The sequence below is a fragment of the Cygnus atratus genome, chromosome 14, assembly GCF_013377495.2.
Source record: "Cygnus atratus isolate AKBS03 ecotype Queensland, Australia chromosome 14, CAtr_DNAZoo_HiC_assembly, whole genome shotgun sequence".
NCBI classification, from domain to species: domain Eukaryota; kingdom Metazoa; phylum Chordata; class Aves; order Anseriformes; family Anatidae; genus Cygnus; species Cygnus atratus.
Window position 1 is genome coordinate 18,440,825 of NC_066375.1, and position 26,014 is coordinate 18,466,838.

At 36.3% G+C, this 26,014-nt stretch overlaps 1 protein-coding gene across 7 annotated transcripts in view; it reads right to left on the reverse strand.

The window, feature by feature from the left end:
* The window catches only part of GABRG2 (gamma-aminobutyric acid type A receptor subunit gamma2), a 42,669-nt gene extending 17,441 nt beyond the window's left edge, over positions 1-25,228 (reverse strand). For all 7 annotated transcript variants that reach the window (XM_035563963.1, XM_035563964.1, XM_035563960.1 and 4 more), the window contains exons 1-4: positions 25,172-25,228; positions 23,969-24,189; positions 19,929-20,011; positions 19,574-19,711 (exon numbers count right to left, since the gene is read on the reverse strand). In XM_035563963.1, coding sequence (XP_035419856.1) covers positions 19,574-19,711; positions 19,929-20,011; positions 23,969-24,189; positions 25,172-25,213 — 484 coding nt within the window. In that variant the 5' untranslated portion in view covers positions 25,214-25,228. The remainder of the gene's footprint in view (positions 1-19,573; positions 19,712-19,928; positions 20,012-23,968; positions 24,190-25,171) is intronic.
* Positions 25,229-26,014: the final 786 nt, after the last annotated feature.

A 26,014-nucleotide genomic window follows, 5' to 3' on the forward strand; every position in this document is an offset into this window, starting at 1 on the left:
TGCTCAACTTTCAGCACTATATTTATTTTAGGATCTTAATTTCATTTATTTTTGGCTTTCTTTAAATATTTTAGAGGTTCCATCAGCACATATTTAGTTTTAACCCCCCAGGAAACCAATCTATGTAACCAAGAAAAGACTAAAACTCACCTGGGTGTGAGATACCGCAAGGCACAAAAGGAGCAAAAGTAGCCCAGATCAAAAGCAACTTTCTCCAGAGCTCAGTGTGATCAGCTATCAAATGTCAGGGGCTTCAGAGAGCTAGGGCTGCTCAGTAATAAAAGAAGATGACTTTGAGCACAAGAAGCCAACACCAATACATATTAAAAAATAAATTGGCTCCTTGAAAGACAACATAGCCCCAAAATATCTCAAAGCAGGGTGGATTATTGGTTAGGACACTGAAGCAGCAGGCAAGATATCTTAGGTCTAGTCTCAAGTCTTTCCATGAACAACTGTAGGGCTGTAGGACAACTATTTCTCTTCTCCCAGCTCATCTTTCCTGTCATGCAGGTTTTGGAACATTTGTGCAGTATGTACTTCAACACCTGACAGATTCCACTCTGAACTTAAGTGAAAATATTTAATGGGAGTGGCTGAGGGAGAAAAATTATTATTTGATGTCATTGCATAATATATGATTTATATTTTTTGTCTATTTATGCTTATTATATGATAATTTTTCTCTGCTTTTATACCCCAAAGAAAAGTTCATGTAACAGAATTTTGGAGAAGAATATAGATCCTCATATACTAGGGCTTGCAAGAAATAAGAATATTAAAGATGACGCATGATAGTTAAATTATTGCATTGTCATCTAGGACTCGATCCCTGAACCTTGTCTTGCCCATATTCACACTCTGACTAACCACTAAATAATATGGCATCTGCAATGACTATAGTAATTCTGAACTTCCTGGTATTTCTGATTCTTACACGGTACTCCTGTAGGTGAATGGTAACCAAATCATACATTTGGAGGTTAATTAAAATTTAAGTAATTAAAAATTTGTATTAGAATTTCTCACTTTAAACTTCTATTTTTTTCCCTCTGTTGAATATTGACATATATATATATTATATACATATGTATATAGCAAAAAGATAACTATATTGCTTACAAACGTGTGGTTTTGTCTAAGAGATTCAGTGTTGAAAAGCTTGCAGAGTTCTGCAGGGAGTCCTCTCCATCAGCTTCCACTTCTACTTGTTGGCATATTAAATTCCTCAGTAACTGTTATTTACCCTAATATTCCAGAAGATAAAGGCAGGAAGAGAGGATGTTCACAGACCTTGTTATACTGTGTTCTAGTGCTAAGTTCTTGTTGAAGATTTTCCAGTATGAGTGTGTAGGAATTCCAGTGCATATCTTAGTATTCATTTGCATTAACAAGAAGTAGCTGAATCTGTTTCCTTGTTACATAAAGCAAACACCAGAAAAGTAAATTGTCAATCCCAGCATAGGCTTTTTAGCATTCAGCACCACTATGCTAGCGTGGAAGAATAAGAAGGAAAAAAAAAAAAAAAAAAAAGAAGTAAAAGAAAAACAGGAGGAAATGGCAGTATTTAGCCTGTAGCATTTGGAATTTGTTAATGAGGATTTTGTTATGGAGCTGGAATAATCAGCAGCAAATGTAATTTCTGTTGAGGAAAATTTTGACCAAAAGTGTTGCATTTAAATGCATTCTCCGGTATAAAATAACGATCATCTACATGTCACAGTGTATGGTTGTGCAGACATATATTCAAGCTATTGCTACAAGGATCAGCATGGGCACAAGAAGTGGCATAGCTGGGACAGTATGCTGTTTTATGCAGACTGATCATCAGCAGAAAATTAGCCCAAGCTCCCCCTGTTCAAAGGTTTGTCCAGTTTGTCCTGGGCATGCCTGTGTATGTAAGGGGAATGGAAGAAGTGAGAAGAATGAGTTTGTGGGTTTTCGGTAGCTATTTGTGAAATCAACTCATCAATGTTTTAAGAATTACAATAATGGTGTACTATGGTATAATCTTGCTCTTACTGCCCATATGCAGTAGTGTATGGTCTATTTGCATTCCAGGAAAGCAAACTTTGAGCTCTTACTGCTTATGCTGCATGACATCTTTCTCAACCTGCCCCCAAATGTGCTTGCAGTCAGGGTTCCCAGTGTTGGTACTACTCCTTTGTGGGCTAGGTAATTTTTCTTTCATGTTTCTTTCTAGTGCCACATTATTGTCTGTAAAAAGAATGACTATATTTTTGAGACGTGGACACTGGTAGAATGACCCTCAGAAACAGGTGACTGTAAGAAACACGTTTCTTAGACTGTCCAGTACAAGGAAGCTTCCCAGCTATGCATGCAACCTACAGAGCTACTTCAGTTTTGAGTCACTCCCCCAGTGACGGTAGTGATAGGTCCCATATAGATTATTTTTGAGTCTTTCTAAAGTTGCACAAAAGTGTATTTGGCTTTCTCCCTCCAAGGAAGCTAAGTTACAGTTAGTTCTTACAAATAAATTGAGTTTGGTTGCATTTAACTTGCACAAATAAAATTAGAAATTAAAATTGGCCAATGGTTAGTCTATACTCTGAGAGTGGTCATTCTGGAGAGAATATATAATATATAGCCAATATAGGCATATCTGCATATATGTATTTCAGCTTGCTTCAAAGCTCCCATCCAGAATATGGCTCATAAGACTTCATAGCAGAGTAAACACTTTGGATTGGTTAGAGATCACCTTCTGACTGAGAGAACAGGTGAGACTTGAAAGAAATCAGTTACCTAATCTGAAGCATAGGAATCCTGAAAAATACTCTTCCTTTGGCTACTACAGAGATACACATTGCTCAGAAGAGCAATACATTCTTCTCTATCTTGCGTGGTCTGGGAATGGGAAAATGGGAATAATAGCGCACTCTGTTTCAGGGAATGTAGACGTGTTGCCTATCTACTTTCTGAGTACATGCTGTCTCACACAAGTAGGTTCTCTCCCATGAGCTGTAATTTTGTCCATGCTTATATGCAAATGTGCTATACTAGGGCAGGTTACTCCCCCTAATGTACATGTTTCAGGAAGGTATGCACCTGTCTCAAGATATTTGGTGACTACTTGGATTTAGAACTCTAGACTTATTAAGCTCTGTTCATGACAAATTATAAAACATTGTTTATTTCTGTTATATCCTTGATTTCTTAAAATCCTACTCAGACTCACAATGATTTTTATGAGAAGAATATGGATCTTTATTTAGGTTCACTTGTTGTTTGAGAGTAACTTTTTTATTGTCAACTTTTTGTAAACATCTTAACTTTCTTAAAACCACTTTTAGCATCCAAGTAAACCATTTACCCCTGAAAACCATTTTTTCCAGTGAGAAATGTGGAAGAATTTGAGATATTTTATTTCATATTCTTAAGTAGATAAATCCATTATATTGCTGCAAGAGATTACTCCAAGTAATTTGGCTATTTGTTACTTCAGAGTTATATAACTATTAAAATAAGACATTCTATTCTGAATTGCATTTTTTACAACTACTTAGAAAAATTCTTAAGTAAAAATATCACAAATGCATTTGTGTTCCAATTTGAGACAATCCTCTAAGAAAGGCTATTGGGGACTAATGTTTGAGAGGTAAACAGCAGCATTGTCATTCTCCTGCTATCAGTTTGCCTGAGGACAATGCCTGCTCTGCGAGCAGATTCCAAATTGTTTCTAGTTTCTTGAGCGTTTTGTCTCACAGAAACCAGGTGCAAACCTTCAGCAATGTGCAAATTAATCTTGTTCACAATCACAGCTAACGTCACAGCAGAAACATCCACTGACAAAAGGAGGTGTTGCAAATTAGTCCAAGGTGTGATTGTTGGGGACATGGAATGGAAACAACTAGCTCTAACAGAACAGTTATTTATATGCTAAGAAAGGATATGGCAAATGTGTTTGGGTGTATTTTTAACTTCTTGAGCTTTTTAGGAGGAAATTATTGACATTAAGTAGAAAGTAGAATCTTTGGAGGAAAAAAAAATAAACTGTCAAATCCAGAATCTCTCCAGCCACCAGAAGGAAAAAAATAATAATAATAAATTTTTAAATCAGAGAAAAAGAAATGAAGGCACTGAAGCAGAAAGAAGTAGGTTATGGTTAAAATAGTAAATAAGTATCAAGTTTAAAAAAGTTGGTCTTAGAGATAGTGATAGAGACAAACTATGAAAAATGGCAAATGGTGAGATGATGTTCTAAAATTACACTTAATACCAAGTGCAAGAGTAAGGCCACAGGTCTGCATGCAACAGGCCTGAAGAGAACAGGGCTGAAGAGAATGTTTAGTTTGAAGATCATGCCTCAGAAGAAATAGCTATGAAACATGAATAATTTATAACTAGTATTGCCATTTGAAGTCAAACAGATCAAGCTTAGGATGTAAAAAAAAAATTTATTTAGAGACTACAGATACCATCTTGAAGTTTCAGTTACCAGCTTTGCAGGAATAAAGGTAGAGCTTCTAGGTGTGTGTAATCACCCTAGTCCAAATCCTACAAGGTATTTAAATGACTCGCCCTTTTCAAGAGAAAACCTTTGAGGATCCATTTATTTCTCAGATATATTCAGGATAATGTTCACAGCTACTACAAAACAGGTTCCCCTGGGATTCCATTCCACATCACAGTGTGAATACCATCATGTTGTATGTTTTCAGGCCATGAAGTGTAACCTCTTAATCTTTTTCAAAAATGTGGGGTTATAACACTGTGAATCCCATGGGTTATGTCTTTTTCAAATGTTAAAAGAGGAAAGTTTTAAAAAGTTATGTCCTGCAAAGCTTTTAAAAATGACCTGGCAATACTGGATCTAAAACACTGTGTGGCATACAAAGAAGGATGCATTTGGAGTGCCCCAGGACTGAGGTGTGGGAACTGGGGACTGAGAATTACTACGTAGGCTGGACCATACCCTATGTATAGGTGATGAAGGTGCTGGAAACTAGCTCTCTGTAAGGTCTCCTAGACTGGTTTTTAGAGGAATAGAAAGAGCAGTGAGGCATTGGAATGGGTTGCCCAGGGAAGTGATGGCATCATCGTCCCTGGGGGTGTTCAAGGAAAGGTTGGACCTGGTGCTTAGGGACATGGTTTAGTGGGTGATATTGGTGGTAGGGTGATGGTTGGACCAGATGATCTTGAAGGTCTTTTCCAACCTTAATGATTCTATGATTCTATTCTATGATTCTATGAACATCTCCTGTGTTTGTAACTCCATACAGAGCAAAGGCCGTGACGGGAGCTAGGCACCAAAAAAAGTTAATATGGCCAAAATAACTACCTAATGGTTTTTGCATTTATCTTTCTGTGGAGGCTGCTATCATAAAAGATAAAGAGTTGAGATGTGAGGCTGGATGCAGAAATGATAAATTGGTTGTTCATATCTCACAGGTATAGCTTGTTACAGAGATTCTCCATGAGGCAAAGTTGGTCACCAAGTTACTTCAGATGCCTCAGATTCCACAAAAGCAAAATAATACAATTGTAAACAGTAACTCCTTACACTCAAGAAAATATTTGTTTTGAAAAGAGTTTATTTCCTGGAAAGGGGGGCTGGCAGTGATGGGGGACTGGAAATGGAAATGCCACCCAGTTTACCTTGAGAAGCTAACGTTCCCACCTGGCAAATACAGCACTCCTCTTCCCCAGCGCTGTATGCAGCAGTGGGACTCCTTGTGGGTTCGGCTCTGCTGGCCCCATTCGCCAGCAACTTTGCCATTCACATCTGCATACAGCAGGTGGGAGAGAAAGACTAGCTGGAGCCAACAGAGCATTTAAAATACTTCAGTACAGTGAAAATATATATATATTTTTTTTAATGACTAGTTTTTACTGTGGAAATGACAGCAGTGTTGTTCCCAAATTACACGTCAAAGGGTTCCCAGCCAGATGAATCTTAAACATTTTATTATTTCTAGTAATTGAATAAGTTCAAAAGAAGATGACTGATGGTAGTTTTTGCAACCTGGTATATGAGGTAGGTTCCTTCCTGTTTCTTGATCCTAACAACTGTATGTGAATAACTTTTTAGGCAAAGCAAAGTGAATGTTTGAAAATATGAACGCAGGTGTAAACTAAGTTCTCCAAGCAGCTCTTGGTGTGATACAATTTGTTGTTTAGTTGTATTACCATGAGGTAGCAACCCTGATTTTGGACTCAAATTTTACTATAAGAGAATTTATATCAAGAAGAAGCAAAGTTTGTATCCCCCAAGTTTGTTTTACCAAGAATTACAGCCTTGCCATATTAAAAATTATTAGTCCTCATTGCCCTTTTCTAAAAGGCTAATACTTCATTTCAATTTATTTTTATATAGTGTCTTTTAAGTTTTGTGCTTGGGTAGTACCTGTGACACTCCATTCAGATAGGAAAATTAATTATTATCATACATTTATCTTTGATTTTAGCTAGTGAAGTTGGAATTCATTTGCCTTACTTATTGAAGTGTAGACTCTCTACATGAAAAACTTTAGCTTGGGCTGAATTTCCTCCTTTTAAGAGGTGCTAGAGTCAAATATTATTTTGAGAACATTTGCTATGCATTATTTTTGTTCCCCCCTCAGGTGTGCTAGAGGATCTTCATACACTTGTTCAGTGACTATTAGAAAATGACTATTTCTTTAATTCACACACCAAAGACAAATTGTTTATCTGAACTATACATAAGATGATTTCCATTTTTCAACTTACAAATATTAGGCTGAAAACTCTGTTTTCCAAAAGCCTCTCAGTAATTTCCCGATTTCAGTTTAATTTCTAATGTTCTCATTGCAGTATTTTTGCTCATAGACCTTGAGTCCCATCTGGGGCCTGAAATTGCAATGGCTTGTGAAATTTAATTAAAAATGAAACAAATAACGAGTAGGGATTTTTTTAGAGCTTCAAATCTGGTACTGATTAAGCTTTTGGTGAAATTTAGAGATGCATATTGCCTTTTATCCTGTTCCTGTAAGAGAAATCAAGGCTATACTATCTCAGCACCTCATTGTTTATAATTCTGAATGCATTGATCAACTGTAACTATTAAGACAGAAGTTGCAAAGTGTCAAAAAGACATGTAGAGGGATCAGAGAGGCTGTCTTATAATGCCACAATGCTGCTTTCTGCAGCTGCTCCATACATTTCTCCTGCCAAGAAAGGGTAAGGCATGAATTTGGTCTTGTTAGACTCCAGAGAAACTAAGAGAGCACCTGTGAGGAATGCTTCAGCTGCTGAAAAAGCTTAAATTGGGATTTACATGTCCATTAGGCAGTAGGGAATTCTGCCATGAGATACTAATCTGTAAGAAATCAGCCTTCTGCTCACAGAACTGTTCATTTTTCATTTTTAATTCTCCCTAGACAAAATCTCCTATCACACTGTGAAACAAAAATGCATTTTAAACTTTTAAGAAGGTGACCATAAGAAAGGGTAGGGCCAGAAAGAAAGAGGTAAATTGAGATTTTTTTCATCCCAGTTTATCAGCCTCATAAGCAAAACATTATTTCCAAGGGGTATGGTTAATCCTGGAGCCACCTACTGAGGAAGGGGTGGGCATTAAAGCTGGCAAACTCAGCAGGGGAATGTCTGCTTGTGGTCGCTTTTGTACTGAATTGTTTCAGAACTTAACCTCCAGGAGCTGTGGTAGCTAAATCATGAGGATGCAATGATTCATCCCCCTGCACAGAACAGGCACTACCACCTCTAATGGCGCGCTGACCGGGCGATCTTAGATCAGCCAGTTGGTAGGAAGCTCAGGGGCAGTCTTAGTCATTACCAAGCTCTGACATAAGGCTACCTTGACAGCTGAGACTATGTCCACACAGAAATTGCCCTGTCCTCTGGGGGATGGGAGGTTACAACCGTGCCTTTTCTCTCTGGGGCACTGGTGGGATTTGCTCTCCACACACAACGTTCCACAAGTTGACAGAAATTTCCTGTTTCTGTATTCCGGTATTCAGCAGGTTGATGTTTTCCTTTTGCATTTTTCTTTAGACTTATTTTTCTTCTCTGACTTAGTTTTCACTATTTGCTAGTAATACATTCTCCCCGGAAAGTTCTCTGCTTTTCTCATCAACAGGGACACATGCTGTCTGCGAATTGAGAGGAAAGACTTTTTTCTGCATTATTGCTAAACCTACTGCTACTGTTTTCAACAGTTCTGAGTTAAAAAAAAATAGGCAAAAGAAAAATTTTTGCTTTTCTTCAAATTCAATAATACTTTTTTTTTTTTTCTAGAAAGAAAACAAATGGTAACAGTTTTACAAGAACTCGTTTCATAGCACAGATCCTTAGCTCTGTTGCAAACATAGCTGGAGTGTGACATTGTGTTCTCATAAATTACCCAGGTTACTTATGTTATTTATTTAAGATATTCAGTTCCAAGATGTTGGTGTTTTCACTTAATGATTTTTTTACCTTTTTTTGGATTATTTCTAATAGCTCTGTTCCAGAATAGTAATTTGCTGCAGTGATATACAAAAGAGCATTTTAGTAAAACACAAGAATGGTAGGAAGGATTTGGATTTATTTTGTTTTAATAAATGTTACTAGATAACAGTAGAAAATAGTCTAGGAAGTTGTTACTAATTATTTATTGACTTTATGTTTTTGTATTTTGATTAACTAGAGAAGGAACATTAAGAAAGGTCAAATAGTTACTTCTATGTGTAATTTGAATGGGCAAAGTGTGAACTCATTAGGATTTTCTGAGCAGTACAAGGGAAGAGAGTTATTTCTTTTTTTTTTTTTTTTTTTTTATATTATTTTCTTGACCCATACAGTCACAGAAGATAAGCAACCCTGTATGACTGTTACTAATAAAATACAACTCTTTAATTCCTCTTTATGCTCATATTCTCAAGATTAAAAGAGAAGTGATGAGATTCAACCAACAAGAACACATTATTTGTAATAGTCAAGTTTTTTGATCATTTCATCAATTCTTAGAACTATATACAAGAACAAACAGCAAGTTGACAACTAGTTTCATGATCATTCCTAGTCATTAACACTGAGACACACAAAGGGTGTTGTGGTAGTTTATGTATTACATCTTGAAAAATATTTTAAGATTTTCCTATGTAGAGCGTGATACAAGAAAGAATTATTACATAAATTTTATCCTGCAGCTCTTTGGCTTTAATTATGCAGTCTTTGAGAAAGTAGCAAAGAGCTCACTTAATAGACTGTATCGCTTGTGGAGATAAGTGCCATATTTATAGCTTCTATAATGTGCATCAAAATGAGGACAATTATGTCTTGTTTAAAAAAGGCAATGTTGAAGCACACTATTTACAATTAAGAATTTATTTTAACAATAAAAATGAGGGGGTTAATGCTTATTAAACAAAATGATAATGACAAATATGTGAACATTACAACCATCCTTAGTGTATGCTACAATGTTCCTCTGTGAGAATGTGCTGTCAACATTATAAAATCATTCTATGGAATTGCAGACCACATGTATCTAAAAATATAAGTAGAACACTTACAATCATAAGGTCCTGTGGAGAGTGTAAGTTGTTTATACTTACTGCACATTTTTATTTAACGCCTTGGTCTATTTTCTTTTTGTTTGTTTGTCTCCTCTTTTATTTAACATACCAAATTACAAATCGAAGCTTACTAGTATTGTCTTTAAACTTAGTGGTGTTATATTAGTTTCATTTGCTTTTTAAGTCAGATATTTGGCTGGATTTGAGAATTATTAGCTCCCATCAATGGCACCTGACTCTGATAGTCTTGTTTCACTGTCTTGTGTATCCTTCTTCCAATCAGACTTACAATTGTATCTATTCAAATACAGTGATAATCTCCCCCGACAAAACAGCACCTTAGATAAGTAGGTTGCTGAAAATGCAATGTAATGCTATGAGAATGAGAAGCTAGAAAGTGCGCTTGCAAACTGAAGGGATTTAGCTGCACAAGAACAGCCTTTGAAGCATATGTTTATTATTTAGGACATGCATGTGCCCCAGGCAAATCCAAACTTATTTCAAACGAGCTACCCCTACACTCTACAAATTGTGAACATTAAACTGTCATCACCTTCAAACATCCTTCCTGAATTTTGTTTTTCTTCACTGAGAGAGCAGGAAGGTAATAAGGAGAGTGAGACCAAAGGGAAAAAAAAATGAAAGAAATTATCTGAAAATCATTGTACTACAAACATATTTTCTGATCATAAAAAAGGTCTAGAAGTGAAGTATTGGTGAAAAAATCAAGCATCAGTGCTATGCTGACCAATTTACAGGTTACAAAGATTACTTCCTGACTTTATAGCTGAAAGGCTGAACTGCTTGGGAAAACTCCAATTTATTACAGGATTGCTTGAGGTTTAATTATTCAAATTATACAATAAAACATTTATTTAAATCTATAATTGAAACATACCTATTCACTATGAAGAAAACTACTAAAAATGCTTAATAGTCATTTATAGTGATGCTAAAATAATTGCACATATGTTTTTCTTTGACTGCTAAGCTATACAGTGATTTGTTATAATTAGATCTGGCATCAGTTGCAAAGAGTGGCATTACAGTGATTTTCTCTTGTGGTATTGCAACAGTTTCTGTGAAAGTTAACCAGTGGATGAGGTATGACAATTTTATTACCAAATAGGAATTAAAAAAGGGACCTGGGGTGTTAATATTCTTTGTGTCTCAGAGTAATCAGTACCTATATAAATATATTCACAGATATACTAGTGACATCACAGAAATTTGTGTACTAAGTTGCTTGTAGGAAATGCTTTAGGAGAGAGGATTACTCTATTTGCTGATTTTGTCATAAAATAAAATAAAATTAATAAAGTTTAAATAACATTAACAAAATAAAATTTGATATAATATTAGCAGAATAAAAATTGAAATAATATTAATAACAAATATTAATAACTACACATTGTTTTTAGATAATTTATTTTTTCCTAAAATATCAAATTATTCTCTTGTTCTCAAATGAACAAATATTTTTCTTAAATGTACTGTTGTATTATATCCCCCAAATTTTGTTCCTTAGAAAACCAGTCTTGCCTTTAGCATCTGTGCTTTTGCAATTGTCATGCATTTGGTTTAGTGGAAATGCTGATAAGGTTCCATATTATCCCTTATTCTCTGGTTCCTTGTATTAATCCTTTTTATCCTTACCCAACCTTTCTAAAGTTCAGTTTACTTTGGAGCAAGCCATGCTTTCAGTATGGCAAATGTTCAGAAAGACAAACTTACTTTCAGAAAGATAAATGACCCCCAGGAGTCTTTGTTCAATTGGGAAATCAAGAGGTTTCTGGCTACAACAACCCTTTTCTTCAGGGACAGTCATGATTTCACTTTGCTGGGGTGACTCAATTGACATTACTGAGTCTAGGAAAACCAGGATTAAAAGAGCTGAATTACTGTCACTGGAATGTTAAGAAGGTTTTAAAAACTTCTCAAAAGATAAAAAATCATCAAAGAGGCTTTCAACTCTATTTATATAATTAGTTAGATGCAGGTGAACTTGATTGCCTAAACCCGAAGCTATATAGATACAAGTCTGTAGAGAAAACAGATTCTTTCAGTCCATAGTAATTTAAAATATACTGATTCCATAAGAATAGTGTTTTTGTTTGTTTTGTTTTCCCACCCATTAAACCTCAAAGATCTAACCCTTCACTGTAACAGAAATAACCAACCTAAGTCCTGGTGCTCCGGATCCTTTTTTGCATTAACACCCAAGCAATAGCAGCCCTTCGCTCTCAGTTGCTACTTCCATGGCTTGGCAGTTCTCAGTGCTTGACCATCATGCTCTTTCCAAGGGGTCCTACAGCAGCTAACAATTTTAGGAAAATGCATTTCAAATGGGTGCAACTACACTTGTTAAAGACATGGAAAAGATCCTTTTTACTGTGGTCAAAACTGAACATGGAGTAGAAACCAAGGCTAAAACTTGCTCTTAATAATATTACTTGGATCCACAAGCTTGCTTGTTGGACATGTCATTTCCATTGAATTCTCTGCTCCCCTGCCTATACTGTTAACGTGCCATGGGTTGATTTGCTGTCATAAGGGTGGGTGTGTAGTGATTTCAAAAACTGCATATCAGATGATGGAAAAAGTGGTGTTTGGATGGATAAAGGAAGTGGAAGGGCAACTGTTCAGATATTCTCAGGTCTCTAGAGGTGCTACCAAGGGCTGAAGCGGTTGGCATAAGAGAAGAGACATGAATGAAGTTGACTCGAGTTCTTCCCAGACATCCCAGGAGAGGCCTCTGTCCTCCTGCCTGTGCTCATTGTCCAGTTCCACAGAAAGCTTTCAGCTTGGCCCTGTCTTCTGGTCTGTCTCACAGCTGCAATTTGGGGATAAATGGATCTAAGGGGTTCTGATTTAGCAGTTCAGAAGAGGTGTGCGTGCATAGGTAGGTTTTGGTTGTCTACACAACAGGAAGGAACCAAAAAGCCTGCTTACAGAATGAGCTCATTTATGCAGTCATGTGAATTCATCTATGAATACTCATTTGCCACACAATTAACCAATTTGGATGAGAAAATGTGGAGAATACAACAGGTATGGGAGTGAGGGAATTGTACTACATCTCTATGCTTTGAAGACATCATCCTGAGAGGTAGACTGTTTTCAGCAAACTTTTCAGCGTAACTTCAGCAAACATTTGTTAATCGCTGTGGTTTGATGAATGACTGAACAGACATGAGTATCTGGCGTATCTGAGAAATGTTTGTTATTTACATTCCTTATCCTTCATAAGTAATATGCAGGCATAGTTACCTTACCTGTCTTATTCCCTGACAGCAATATCAAACTTGTAGGTCACCACCATAACCAAAAATACTCCTCCTCCTCACAGATCATCTGTAACTATTCATAATGGTGGTACGTGAAAATTAAATAAGTGAGTTTATTCTGGATTTGTTTGTTTGTTTGTCTTTTTTCAAATGATACACTAGGTATGGCACTGTGAAACAGTGGTTCATGTGAGTAGTCCTGCATTATTAAAACAAGGGAAAGTTTAAATGTCAAAAGAAAAAAGTAATTTACTCACTGGTGCTTTCTTTCCACAGAGGTGACAAGAATATTTATATTAATAATAAAATCTTAACATTTGTGAAGGATATCTTAAGAATTTTAAGGATATTAGCTTGGAGATCTGGGTTTCCGTGGAAGCAGCAAGCATAAAAATAGGCCTTTCAGGCTGTTGTGTCTGCCTGCTGCTTTAAATGTTTCACTCTCCTACAGAGAGTATCCTTTTAGCAAGAATGTGAAAGGTAATAATTTCTTATAGTTTTTAAAAAAACTAGAATATTGAGATAAATACCCTCCAAAGCCATCAGGAGAACAAGATACACAGGACAAGCTAAGACACAGTGGGCTGAGTTCTCTGACTTACAGCTTACATCATAGTTTGCTCCTCTGCAAAGTTGGGTACAAAGTATGTTTAAATTCTGCCAAAATCCAAATGTGGGTACTGGTATCTTGTGCCAATTCACTAGATCAATATCTTTAGACAGGGAACGTTTGTCAGTTTTCAGAAGGACCTCCCTGCAATGCCGTATGCTGTAATCAGCCCGTATTGGGCACTGGAACGGTGTGTCAGGCTGGCAGGGATTTCTAAGCGTAGTTGAAATCCACCTATGGGTATGTTTTAATGCCAGGCCTATTTCCCAACAGGGGGAAATATCTTCAAATTTTTTATGCATGTCTCATCATATTTTGACTTAATAAAGAAATATAAGACAAGGCTCCTGTTCTTTTGGAGTGCTATGAGACCTCTGGGGACTGCATGCCTGCCAACAGTTCAATTCATTACACGGCAACATTAAGATAAAGTATAAAAGTCTCCAAATATGTCCTCTTCCACAAAATAATAGCCTTGACCACATTTTCCTGATAAAGCAGAAACCTGACCCAGATTTATTTATGTAGCTAAATAGATGTCTAACAAGATAAATATTTAATTACCAATTTGATGCTGTTTATCAGATATGAGCAATACACTATCTCTATTGCACAGCTCTGATTAGCTGTGCAAAATACAGAACAGAAAGAAAATAAAATGGAATTTACAGGTGTTGGCTCACCAGTCTCGTGGATCCTGTGCAGCTTGCTAAATTGCTGTTTATTGATTATACTCATAATGCCTGTGTATCTAACTAAAAATTCAGGACTGGCTCTGTGACTAAGGCATATGCAATGTCTGGTTTAAGAAAGGAACTACCCAGTCACAGAAATGAACTGGGAATACCAGAAGCTCCATCTCTCCTAAATAATTACACATTTACAAACTTTGGCATAATACAGTATTCAATAGCAGGATGTCCATTCAAAAACACTGAATAATCAGTAGAACTGCATGTTGTGCAGTAATTTTATGAAATTCATTGAAACTTATTGATTGAAAGAGTCCTTTCCTCCTGGTCTGAGGTAGGATCGCTATATTTCTAGCCTGTTTCATATTTCATAAACCCTCTGATTTTAGCATTTCTACAATCTTCCTATGTGTCAGTGTTAATTATTGTTATGGTTTTAAAAGAGTGTTTTACTCTCATGCCTAAATCTTACTTGATTAAAACCAGCTCATTATTTCTTCCTTAACCCTAAGTGAAGAATGTGAGCATTAGCCCCTTGATCACCAGTTATTCTTTCTTCCAGACTAGTCACATCCTTCCAAATATTTGCATAGGTCATGTTCTCTACACCCTTTACTTACTACCATCTCCTGCACTCCCCTCACTTTCTTACAAGGCTGCACTTAAACACTTTTTTGAATTAAGAACAACAACAACTTGGCATCGGTTTTTCACCTAGTAGAACAGATATTTCACTCAAATTTATATACAACACTTGGGGCCATGAATCCCAGAAAAAAAAAAAAAAAAAGTAGTTTCTTTGCAACAGTATCACATTCTGTATCCTGGTGTAGTTTTGGACTTTCTTTCTCTCTCTCTCTTTCTCTCTCTGTCTTTCAGCAACTCCTGACCTTTTTATATTTGTGCATTTGATTATTTCCTTAATAGCGTATTTCACTCTTTATTTTAAGTAACATATTGCAGATTTTTGAATTTTCCTATTTTATCTTTTTCACAACGCGCTACATCTCCCTGTTTGGTAACACTCACTTGTGCATTCTGTATTGCAGATCTTGTACTTCTGTATTGCTTGTTGCATTGCAGTAATAATCAGAAAGATTAAAGCTTATCTTTCTTGTTAGTCAAATCAGAGGTGAGAGAGTTGTGTAGAAAAACTTCCTTGAAGTCCCTCCTAACCTATAGACATTTTTATTCTCTTACGTGATTTTGGCTACACTCTGTAAAATTTTCATTTTGACATCCAAAGTAAAGAAAAGTGGTGGACTTGCTGGACTATTATCTAACCACATTTTTTCCTTGTTTTTAATCCATGGTGAATCTGAAAGGTCAGAAATTGGATTTAAGATAGTTTTTAAAGCAAAGCCAAGAACTATCATTGATTTAAATTACATGTGGTGTGCAATACTAAAAGAAAATATTGAGGATGGAAAAGGATAACTTGTGTTAGAGCTGTCATTTTTGTTTTTCTCTTTATTATTATTGCTTGTTATATAATTGTTATATAATACAACTTGTTTTCTGTGTTAACTGTCCACTCTCTGCCACGCTAGTTTTAGATTTGTAACGTGTAGAACACATATCTAATAGATCAGACACCTTTAAATAACCAAAGGCAATATCATGAACTCTGAACATGTAAAAGAAAAACAGTTAGGTCCCTCAGCATTAGGTTTGAGGTAGGATTTTGTAAAATACATAACAGATTGCTTTGTGAGGATTACTCATGAATGCATCCATCTAAACTTCAGGAAAAAAAAAAAAGCTACTTTTTTTGTCCCCTAGACTTTCCCATTAGCTCGTTCATTTTTTATTGAAGAATCTCAGTACCATTCAGGAACGGGACCTTACACTGTGAGCCAAAAGGTCACATGACAATTGGTAGTTTCTTAGTAGTTGATCCAAGATATGTACTATTTGAGCAATGATTACGGATGTAATTCAATAATTCAATTCAATAAATCTTAAAGCCATCTCGGTTTATGTCAGGTCAACTGTAATATTTTACATAACTCAAATAATATGTTTTAACATTCATTTTATTCCAGAGAATCTAAGCTTAATCACTGCTGTTTACACAACGTAGGTGGTAATGCAAAAGCAATAAATATATACTGGTAATATATTGCTAATTGTAGAGACTATCTAATAATTTCAATTAAATGTTCATGAAGCAGTGACTTAAGAGTTAACTTTTCTTAGTGGTTCCTGTTATTATGGACAGCAGATTCCATTAGCTAAGTCATGTCTTATTGCTTGGTCTGTGACTTTCGCAGAACATTAGAGTCACATTGGGATGTTCTGTGTGGAGAGCAACAACCTGATGATTCTGGATGGCTCGCTTCAGATAAGAGAGACAGACAGGATGGTTTGTCTTTTCCGATTTGCCTTATTTTTCCACCTTTGTCTTATTCTAGTTCCTTTTTGCTGCTGTTATCAGGGTTTTCTGACTAATAGGGGGCTGAAACTGAATTCCAACATCTGGCCCTTTCAGTTACTTATATTTCTGCACTGGTTGCAAAGGAAGAGCTGCAGACAAATGTCACTTCGACAAGTTCATCAGATATTAAGGAGCTTACACTCATCGGTTCTTGCTTCCCTCTGCCCTTAACTCAGCCCAGATCTTGAACATTCAGCTATGACATGACAGAAACAGAGGTAGCAGGGAATTTTTAATAACCAAGTCTCAGCCATCCTTTCTGATTCTCTTCTCTGCTCCAGTCACTGAGCCAGCATAGCCCTCAAGGACTTGGATGTGTTAGTCACTGGGAGACAATGAGAATCAAGAGTTTCTTTTAAAATGGAGTAAACATAGATACGGAAAGTTAACTCCAGTTTCAAATACCTTAATACTACCCCCAGGCTCCTCCTGTTTTATAACTATTCAGTCTCATACACTAACATCTCATGTTCAGGTTTCACTGGGTTCTGTTTTCACCTAAATTTAGTTTGTGGAAGAGTTGTGGGAATTACAGTACAGTCCTCTTTCTGACATCTCCTTAATCTCCTCCACTGTGCCTAAGCTCATATCTCTTCCAAAGCATCACCTGTGGGACTGTCATTAGTTTGTATCTAAACTCCATTATCCACAGCACTGCAATTAGTTGCATAAAGCCTCGTGACTAATTTTGGCTATTTGGGCATTCAAACTCTTGTGTACTCAGGTTGTACACAGGTTGCAAGTAAATCTATTAGATTGGATTATTTTTCTTTTCTTTTGGGGCAGCTCTGTTAATAATATGTGTATGTCAGAGTAATTTTAGGTAGGTAATAAATTGTGCTGAGAAATATTGTACTTAATATAGTTCCCAGCATGCCAATAAGGCATTTAGGTAAACAACAAACAGTCTTTGGGCCCTGCCAGCTTTATCACAATATTTGTAGGAGGTAGACCATATTCATGACAATCTCTTCTTTTTTTCCCTTCACTTTCTCATTATTTAGATTCTGCACCTGGATCAAATTTTCTTGCATATCTGCAGTCATATACACCAAAGAGTCAAGGAAAATCAAATTTAAGATAACCATAGGAGAACAAACATACACAGGATTGTTTTCCAAGTTTTTGTACTCAGATCTTTAGAGTAGGTCAGGATACTGAGTAGTTTTCATGAGCATTTCTTCTTAGGAGTTGAGGGATGACTAGAGGGACTCTGCTTTAAAGGACATGCTAACTGCTAATCACTTATTTTTGTTTGAGCAAATTAAAAGGTATAGTGTATGTCATCATATTGAAAATTACTGGTACAACATTATGGTAGCGCTACAAGCTTGAATAGCTGTTCCCTGAAAAAAAAAGGTTTTCTTTGCATGGGAAAGTATCTTTTTTTCTTTCTGTGCTTTACTGCTTATTTCCCAGTATGTGCTCACTTCACATTAGCAGAACATTAGAGTGCTTTTGATTCACCACCACAAGATGTGGATATGAAGCTTGTAGTATGTTAAGATTTTATTGCTTTGTATTTCTGGCCAAAATAAGTTTATCTGAGAATCGCTTAATAAAAAAAAATAATGAAGAAAAGGAGCAAATAAGGGGAACTCAAGTTATGGCTAATATAAATCTAGTGATCAGCTGGGGCAGGACGAGATCTTAGGCCACGCTTCAGTTTACTGCTGCCTTTTGCGCTGTGCCTGCTGCAGGGGCAGTCTGAGGTGAGATGCATTGCTGTTTATATTTTTGCTTTGAGATCAGCTCCACCATATCATGTGTAATGGTAGTTATTAGCAGCTATGGCTCCCACGCACACTGCTATCTTGTCCTCTTTTGCACCTGTATTTTTATTTCCCTGGGAAAATGAGAAAGGTCAAATGCTTTCTTGAATAGTTGACTAAATATTTCCTTCAGATAAAATGCCAGAAGGGGCCACAAGGCAAATGTGGCTACTGCTTGGAGGCTTCATTCTGTTTTGGCCTGCTCCTAAGACCAAACATGTCATTGGTGATTGGTGATGTCATCCAGTGATTCAGGAGTTAGAAGTTGAATTAATTCTCAAACTCTTTGTTTGCACTACAGTGGAATGCACAGCAGGCTGCTCTCAGCTCTAGCGTTATCTCACTCTCCTTTTGAATATAATAGTGATGCTGAACTTTTAGAAATAATTGTGTTATTCTTTCTAATGGATGGGGATATTTCTGAAGTCAAAATAAACACAAATGTCTGAATTTAAACCAACATATTTGTCAGAACAATAAAATAAAGTGAAAGTCAAAAGCAACCTGAAAAGAAAAACTGCTTTCATTAAGAAATCAAAGACAAGGGATATCATGCATGTACAAGAATATTAATACGTAATTCTTCTTTGCATCCTTTCTCATACTCAGTGATTTCCTTTCTACTGACAAATACAAAAATATATGTCTAGAAGAATGTATTTTCCTGCTTAGCTAGTAGGGTTAAAATTGCCATTTTTATTAAAATCTGAGTCCTTCCTCATTTATCATTTTAAATTCCATTACTTGTTTCCAAGGAGATAGAAATATGCAGGAAAATCATCTGAGACTCTGGCTTGCAAGACTGTTCTCTTTAATGAGAGCTGAATGTGCCCTGTTTTAAGGAGCAAAATACACTTGGAGCTGCTGTAGTAAAGAGGTTAGGACTTTGAATTTCATTTCTGTCCAGGCCTAACTTTCTGCTTCTAGGAGTTGGGAACAGAACTGTAAAATATTCAAACCAATATCAGATTATCACTTGGAGGCTCAACTGTGCTGTTTTCTATGCCGAAGCAGGCTAGGAAGTACCTTCGCTCACTCACCCCTTGCAGCAGTAGCTTTCTTCTGCCACTTCTAAGCATTTCTTGGAGGACAATGCAAGAATGGACAATAGGCAACAACTTTTCTTTCTGTGAGTTCCTCTTCAGAAATACTAAACCCTGTATCTTTTCTGTGAAGTGCTAATGCCAAGTTCCAAACAGTCAGAGATTTCCTTCTTTCTAATTCTTTTAATACAATCGTAAATAAATGTGATGGTAAATAAATCAGTTGTCTTACCTGATGTGGTCTTCACTACCTCAGTTGTATTTCTTAATCCCGTAAAGGAGAACTGGTAAAGCCTCCAGGATCTCGTGTCCCCCACCTCCACTGAGCTGCGCTTCCATTGGTATATAATCTCTTCTCTTGGGTAGCCATCTTATTGCGAAGGAAAATACAGAATGCTTTGTTTCATAGTCATTGCTAGGATTTTAATGTATTCTGGGGAGTAAAAATACTATTTTCTATTTCTGGAAAAAACTGGAGAAGCATATTGCAAGTAAATTATATATATATGTATGTTATTTCCCTCAAATTTTTTAATAAGTAGCTCAGCATGGGTCAGGAAAGAGTTATTTTTAAGCACGTTACTTACAGCTTGAAAATTCCAGGGGGCAGGAATGGGCATCCATTGGGAAGTTGTGCAACTGTAGCTGACACTCAGCATCAATTGTCAGCCTGAGGAAAAAGAAAACAGGTTATACAGAACACACCTGAGAAGTTTGTACTGAAAGCTATGTCACGGCAAGTAAAACAAGGGTGGTTACTATGGTGGAATCTGACTATGAAATATGCATATATATAATGAATATAGAAAGCAAAAGTAAACTGTTGATACGGATATATTAATTTGGCTATTCCAAACATAGGAAGACATGCTTATTGTCTTTTTTTTTTCTTTTTTTTTTTTTGTTATGTTGGCTCTTACCATCTACTGTACAGTAGAATGAGATATTAAAAGTTCTGTTCCTATGCATCTGAAATGGCAGAATTACTCATGACTGGCAAGTCCCTGAGTGGATACACAGGTTTTCTCCTGAGCAGTGACAAGTCTCTGTGTCACAACATGCCATAATGCACTAGGGAAATGTATTTTACATGAAAAAAAAAATACTATTTCAGAAATGATGTGTAAGAGTCCAATTTTAGACATCCGCATCCAAGATAGCCATCTCAGCCATCTTTGCATCCAGTGGAAAAAAAGATTCTCTTGGGATATACTTCGTTGCATTCCAAAATAGACATCTGAATTAAATTGGAAGAGGAATGCACCAGGAAGGTTTTTCTCTCCACTGACTATCAGGAAAGTCTCAATTATAACTCAAGTGATGTAGGTGCTATAGATATTCATCACATAGACACATGTACTTTTGGAAATCCAAAATTAGATTAGATGTATGCCCTGCTAAAAGCTCCACAATTTTTCATTTAATCCCTTCCTTGTTTCTAGTTTATACGTATCCCAGTCCTGACATGAGCTGCATGTTGCATGGGCTGTAAGCAAATAACCCATAAGAAGAAAAGGCTGTGGACAGGAGGGAGGAGGTGGGGGGGGAAAGAGCAGTGATGTTTATTTGCTCCTTTTGTTCATATGAAAACTGTAGGTTTTTTTTTTTTTTTTTTTTTTTTTTCTGGTTCCTTGGTGTCCAAATGAGCAACTCTGTGGGCTGAGCGTGCTTCCTGGTTCATGCATGTCAGTGCTATATGCAGATGTCTCCCTAAATCTCCCACTGTGTGTGTGTGTGTGTGTGTTATAGAGGAATGCTGTGGCCGCTAGTCAACAAGTTAATAAAGTCAAAAGGAAACTTTTCTACATTAGGGATTTAGGAACAAAACTCATTTCTCTTGAAACTAAGGGATGATGTGTTTGTGACACAAAAGGAGAGATAATTCTGTGTGCTAAGAACATTGTCCATTCTTTCTCTTCTCATTTCTATCATCTTCAGTTTCATTTGAAGAAAATTATAACATGGATCCAAAAAAAAAAAAAAAAAAAAGGTTCTTCCTTCAAGTGTCGTTTCTCTGATAAACAAATTTAACATTGTTTGAATCTGGGATGGGATCAGATTACACTACTGTTTTTTTTTTTCCTTTTGTTTTCTCTTATGGAATTGAGTAGATATTCCCCAGGACAAAGCACCACCAAGCTTTGAATATCGCCAAGCATAGAGACTTCACAACCTCGCAACCTCCCTGGGCAACCTGTTTCATGATGTGTCCACTCTCAGTAAGAAAGCTTCTTCTTATGTTTAACCAGAATTTCCTGTATTCCCATTTGTGTTTTCCAGCTGGCTGGCACCCAGTCTGTTCTAATGCATAGGGCTATTCATCACCTGATACAGGACTTTACATTTTCCTATGTTGAAGTCCGTGAGATCCTTCTTGGCCCATTTCTCCAGCGTGTCGTAGTCCCTCTGAGTGTCAGCGCAACCCTATGATATACCAATCACTTTTCCCAGTTTTGTATTACCTACAGACTTGCTGAGGGTGCACTCTGTCCTATTGTTCAGGTAATTAATGAAGACGTGAAGGTGTTAAACAGTATTGACTCAGTACCAAACTAGGGAGTACACCACTAGTGGCTTCTTTCCTTCTTTTGTGACAGTGCTCACAACCCTTTGCACCTGGCAGCTCATGAAGTTTTCCATCCACTTTGCTGTCCAGTTTTTTAGCCTGTACCTGGTTCTTCTCCGCTGAGGGTATGCCTCCCTTGCTCCAGGCTTTCCCACTGATCTTGGGAACCTGGGATTGCTGGAGGTTTGTCTTACCAGTAAAGACTGGGGCAAAGGCAGCATTGTATTCCTTGCCTTTTCTGTGTCCTTTGGGACCAGATCCCCATTCCCATTTGGCAGTGCACCCACATTTTTCCTAGTCTTCCATTTGTTGAGGATGTATGTGAAGAAACTCTTCTTTATGCTTTTATGTCCCTTGCTGGATTCAATTTCAGAGGAACTTCGGCTTTTCTAACCCTGTCTCTGAGAGCTTGGACAGTGTTCTGGGTCACCTGTTCCTGCTTCTGCCTCTTGTATGTTTTCTTTCCACATTTGAGTTTCGTCAGGAGCTTTGTGTTAATCCATGCAGACCTCCTTGCTTAATTTCCTGCTGGTCAGAATGGACTGCTCTTGAGCTTGGGGGAGCCAATAAGAAAATCAGCCATCTCCCCTGGAGCCCTCCTCTCTGCAGCCAGAATCGCAGATTTGCAATGATACTATCACATTGCATTTCTGGATGAATCCTAATTGGTGCTTGCTGTGACTCACCTAGACAACTAGACATACATAAATATTGGATAACTGTTTCTAAGTTCTATCAGATATATCTCTTTCTAATGAGGGAAACAGTGGTTTGAAGAAAAAGGTACCAAGTCCAGAGAGACATTAGTGTAGCTAAGTCCAATTTAACATTTCAAAAGTGAACCTGGGATATTCTTTATCAGGCTGACTTTGATTTGCACTGGATTTCAATTCCAATCATTCTCTTATCTCTTCTGGTGATGCAATGTGTAATAAATGTAAAATAACTATGAAATAAGACTCCTTTTTGTAATTCAAACATTTGCAACATTAAAAGGTTGTCTTAAGGAAAGATTCAAAACTATTCATTGAAATGCTAATGAATATACTGTCCTGAAACTTTCTTTTTTTGCCACCCAGTAAAACAAAAGCAGAAAAATCCATAACACTTTGAAAATAGAGTTTAAAACTCAGAAGGTCTTAAGCCTGATAATTTTGACTCTGTACTTTTATTTTAAATTATAAGGTCTCTTGAACAGATACCTCTTTTATCTACATTTTATATACAATCAAATATTATATCACATTAGAAAAAAAAATGCACCTTGGGTTTCCACATTTAGGAAATATATTATGATAATTGGGAATGTGTTTTTTAAATTAGTAAATGTTGCATATGTAACATTTAAATGTAGGCGTGCATGTAACAATTATTTACAAGACTTATAAGGATAATCTGTCTCAAAAGAAAAACTATCCAGGCAAGTGAGAAATCTGGAGATGAGCATACCAAGTTTAGTTTCATGAAAATGTTAGTGGAACAGGGCATATAGGTAGGTATTGACCTAAGCCATAAATGATCAATCATAAAAAGAGAATCATTATTTTCATAAGATATTTGAGGAATGAAATATTTTCTCAGGTGGAACTTAATCTAACTAAGCAGTAATCAGTTCAGAATATGAGGCTTCTGGTGCTTGCAGTACCTCATTTCTAACATCTATTTGATTCAAGGATATTTCAAATTTGTTAGTTTAACCTAATAAAAAGGTAAAAGACAGTATGGACCAAACTACTGGTAAACAATAGAACGTACATGAAAATGAAGATGAATTACTATAACCATGCTCATATTCTTGTAGTATAGAAATGTAACTATTTGGGAAGGAAGACAGAAAAATCTATAGGTAGAAATGAAACCATTTTAATTTATCAATATCAAATATATTGCATGAAAATAATAAAAAAAAACTTCTAATATTTTCCTTTTTCAGTGTTGTACACGTAAGTAATAGGAAACAACATTGTTTTTTCCTTAGGGTTAATGTCAGTGACTTGAATTCACAGGACCTTTTCTTTGGTTTTCCCTTGAGAAACTGAAATTAAAGTCGGATGTAAATACCTCAGTGTGTACAACACTCTGCCGTCATTCCAGATCCTGAGCATCCTATTAGGAGTTGTTATCCAATGAGCATCAGCTTTCTTGGAATTTCGGAAAAATGTATCTGGTATCCAGATCTTCCCAACCATGTTGCTGTTTAATCTGAGCACTTTTATAGTGCTGTTGAACTTCAGACGTCTGTCATACCACGTTTGGGCGAAAAATATATCAATTGTATATTCCTGTTGTGTTAACCAGAAATACTGATGAAAACATAGCACTCGGCATTTCACATTACTCCTGATATGCTTTCCTTAACTTCATAAGAAAACAAACAAACAAACGTGAAATAGAGAAGATGATACTAGAACTGATAAAAACAATTTCTTTGTGAATTTTTGAGGAGATTCTTTACCAAAGATTGTTGTTAAACAAAACAAACCAAAACCCTATTTCATTATTTTCCTGCTGACAGGTTGAGCTAAAATAAAATAGAGTCATATTTGTATGTACCTTTCTGATTCCGTGTCCCCACCCCTTAACCCACACCTGATCAGGTTAGAGAACAATTACTTATTCCCTTGGATCTAGGACAGGTAAGATTTGAAGTGATTTCGCTAACCCAATTGCCTGTGACCCTCCCCAGTTAATGTCAGAAGTGCTGAAGTCTCACTTTCCCTGGTAGCCAGTCGGCAGCCAGAAACAGCAAAAGAAATTGTAGAATGAAAAAGAGCAATGTAAAATTTCTTGCTACACTTGAAAACTATTAGAATGAAATAGACATTGTGGTGCTCAGGCTAAATCACTTTCCGTCAGCTATATGAAGATAGAATTCAAGTTTTCTTTATGGATCTTTGCTTTTAGGATCTGAGCTTTTTCCTTTTATCTCTTGGTGGCAGGAGTAGTAATATCACTGGTGAATGCCTTTGCTTGATTTGTAGCAATCTGGAAGGTCAGTCCTACAAGAGCTAAACTGTCAGAAAGCACTGCAGAATACAGCACATGGATGTGCAAAGAGATGTTAAAACTGTTATTATTCACAGCTCAGTTTTGCTGTCTCATCTAGACTCATAGCTCATGCAGTCCTTACATCTATAATAACAATGAGATTTTAAATAATATAGGTATAACACAACATTAAAACTAATGGAAACTTTGTAATGCCAAAAATGATGGACATTCAACTTTGAACATTGTAGGAAAATGTGGCAATCATTTACCTACCATATTAATAGCATTCACTGGCCCAATGCTATTTACATACATGTCAGTGTGAATTACTGTTGGTTTAACTGTAAGGGAAACAACAAAAATCACTACCATGAATGAAGGTCAAAACCAACTGCAAGAGAATCAAACAAATGAAAAAGATTGTTTTAGTACCTCTGTTGTATGGCTATGGTTGCCTCACATTTAAATGTGCATATCCAATAGTTATAAATTTACAGCAACTTCTCCAGCTTGAAATTAGTTAAACACACTTTGAGACAAATTCTTATACAATTTATTCTATCAGAACATATTTACTTATGCTGTGAGAACAAATACTGAAACCAGCGTCATTACTTTAGTGAGTCATATCTGACTATGTATATTTTGTGTCAAATCACAGCAACACATCTGACAAAACACTATCAACGGAAGGAAACTTATTCCTCTTACAATATGTTGCATCACTCATTTAACATTATAATGCTGAATGCAATGTGACTGCTGTTGCCTGCAGAGATGCCTGTAGATAAGTAACAATTTCGTGAACCCAAAGTAATATTAATACTCAAGGCTCTAAAGCAGGAACAAAAACAGTTGCTAGATTAATTTATTTTGAAATTACTGTAGCTTTATTGTTCTCAAATACCCTGACTAAAACATATTTTTTTCCTAGATGTTTTTTATAAATGCTTACTTTTTCTCTGCTCTTTAATGCCTTGGATCGGGAGAGTAAGACACACTCCTCTGTTCTTTAGACTACTTGCATATGTTGAAGGTTAAACACTCATGTTTTCATTCACCAAAAAAATGTCCTTGGTTTGTAAGCCTCTGTAAATTTGTTAGAAACAGTTTCTT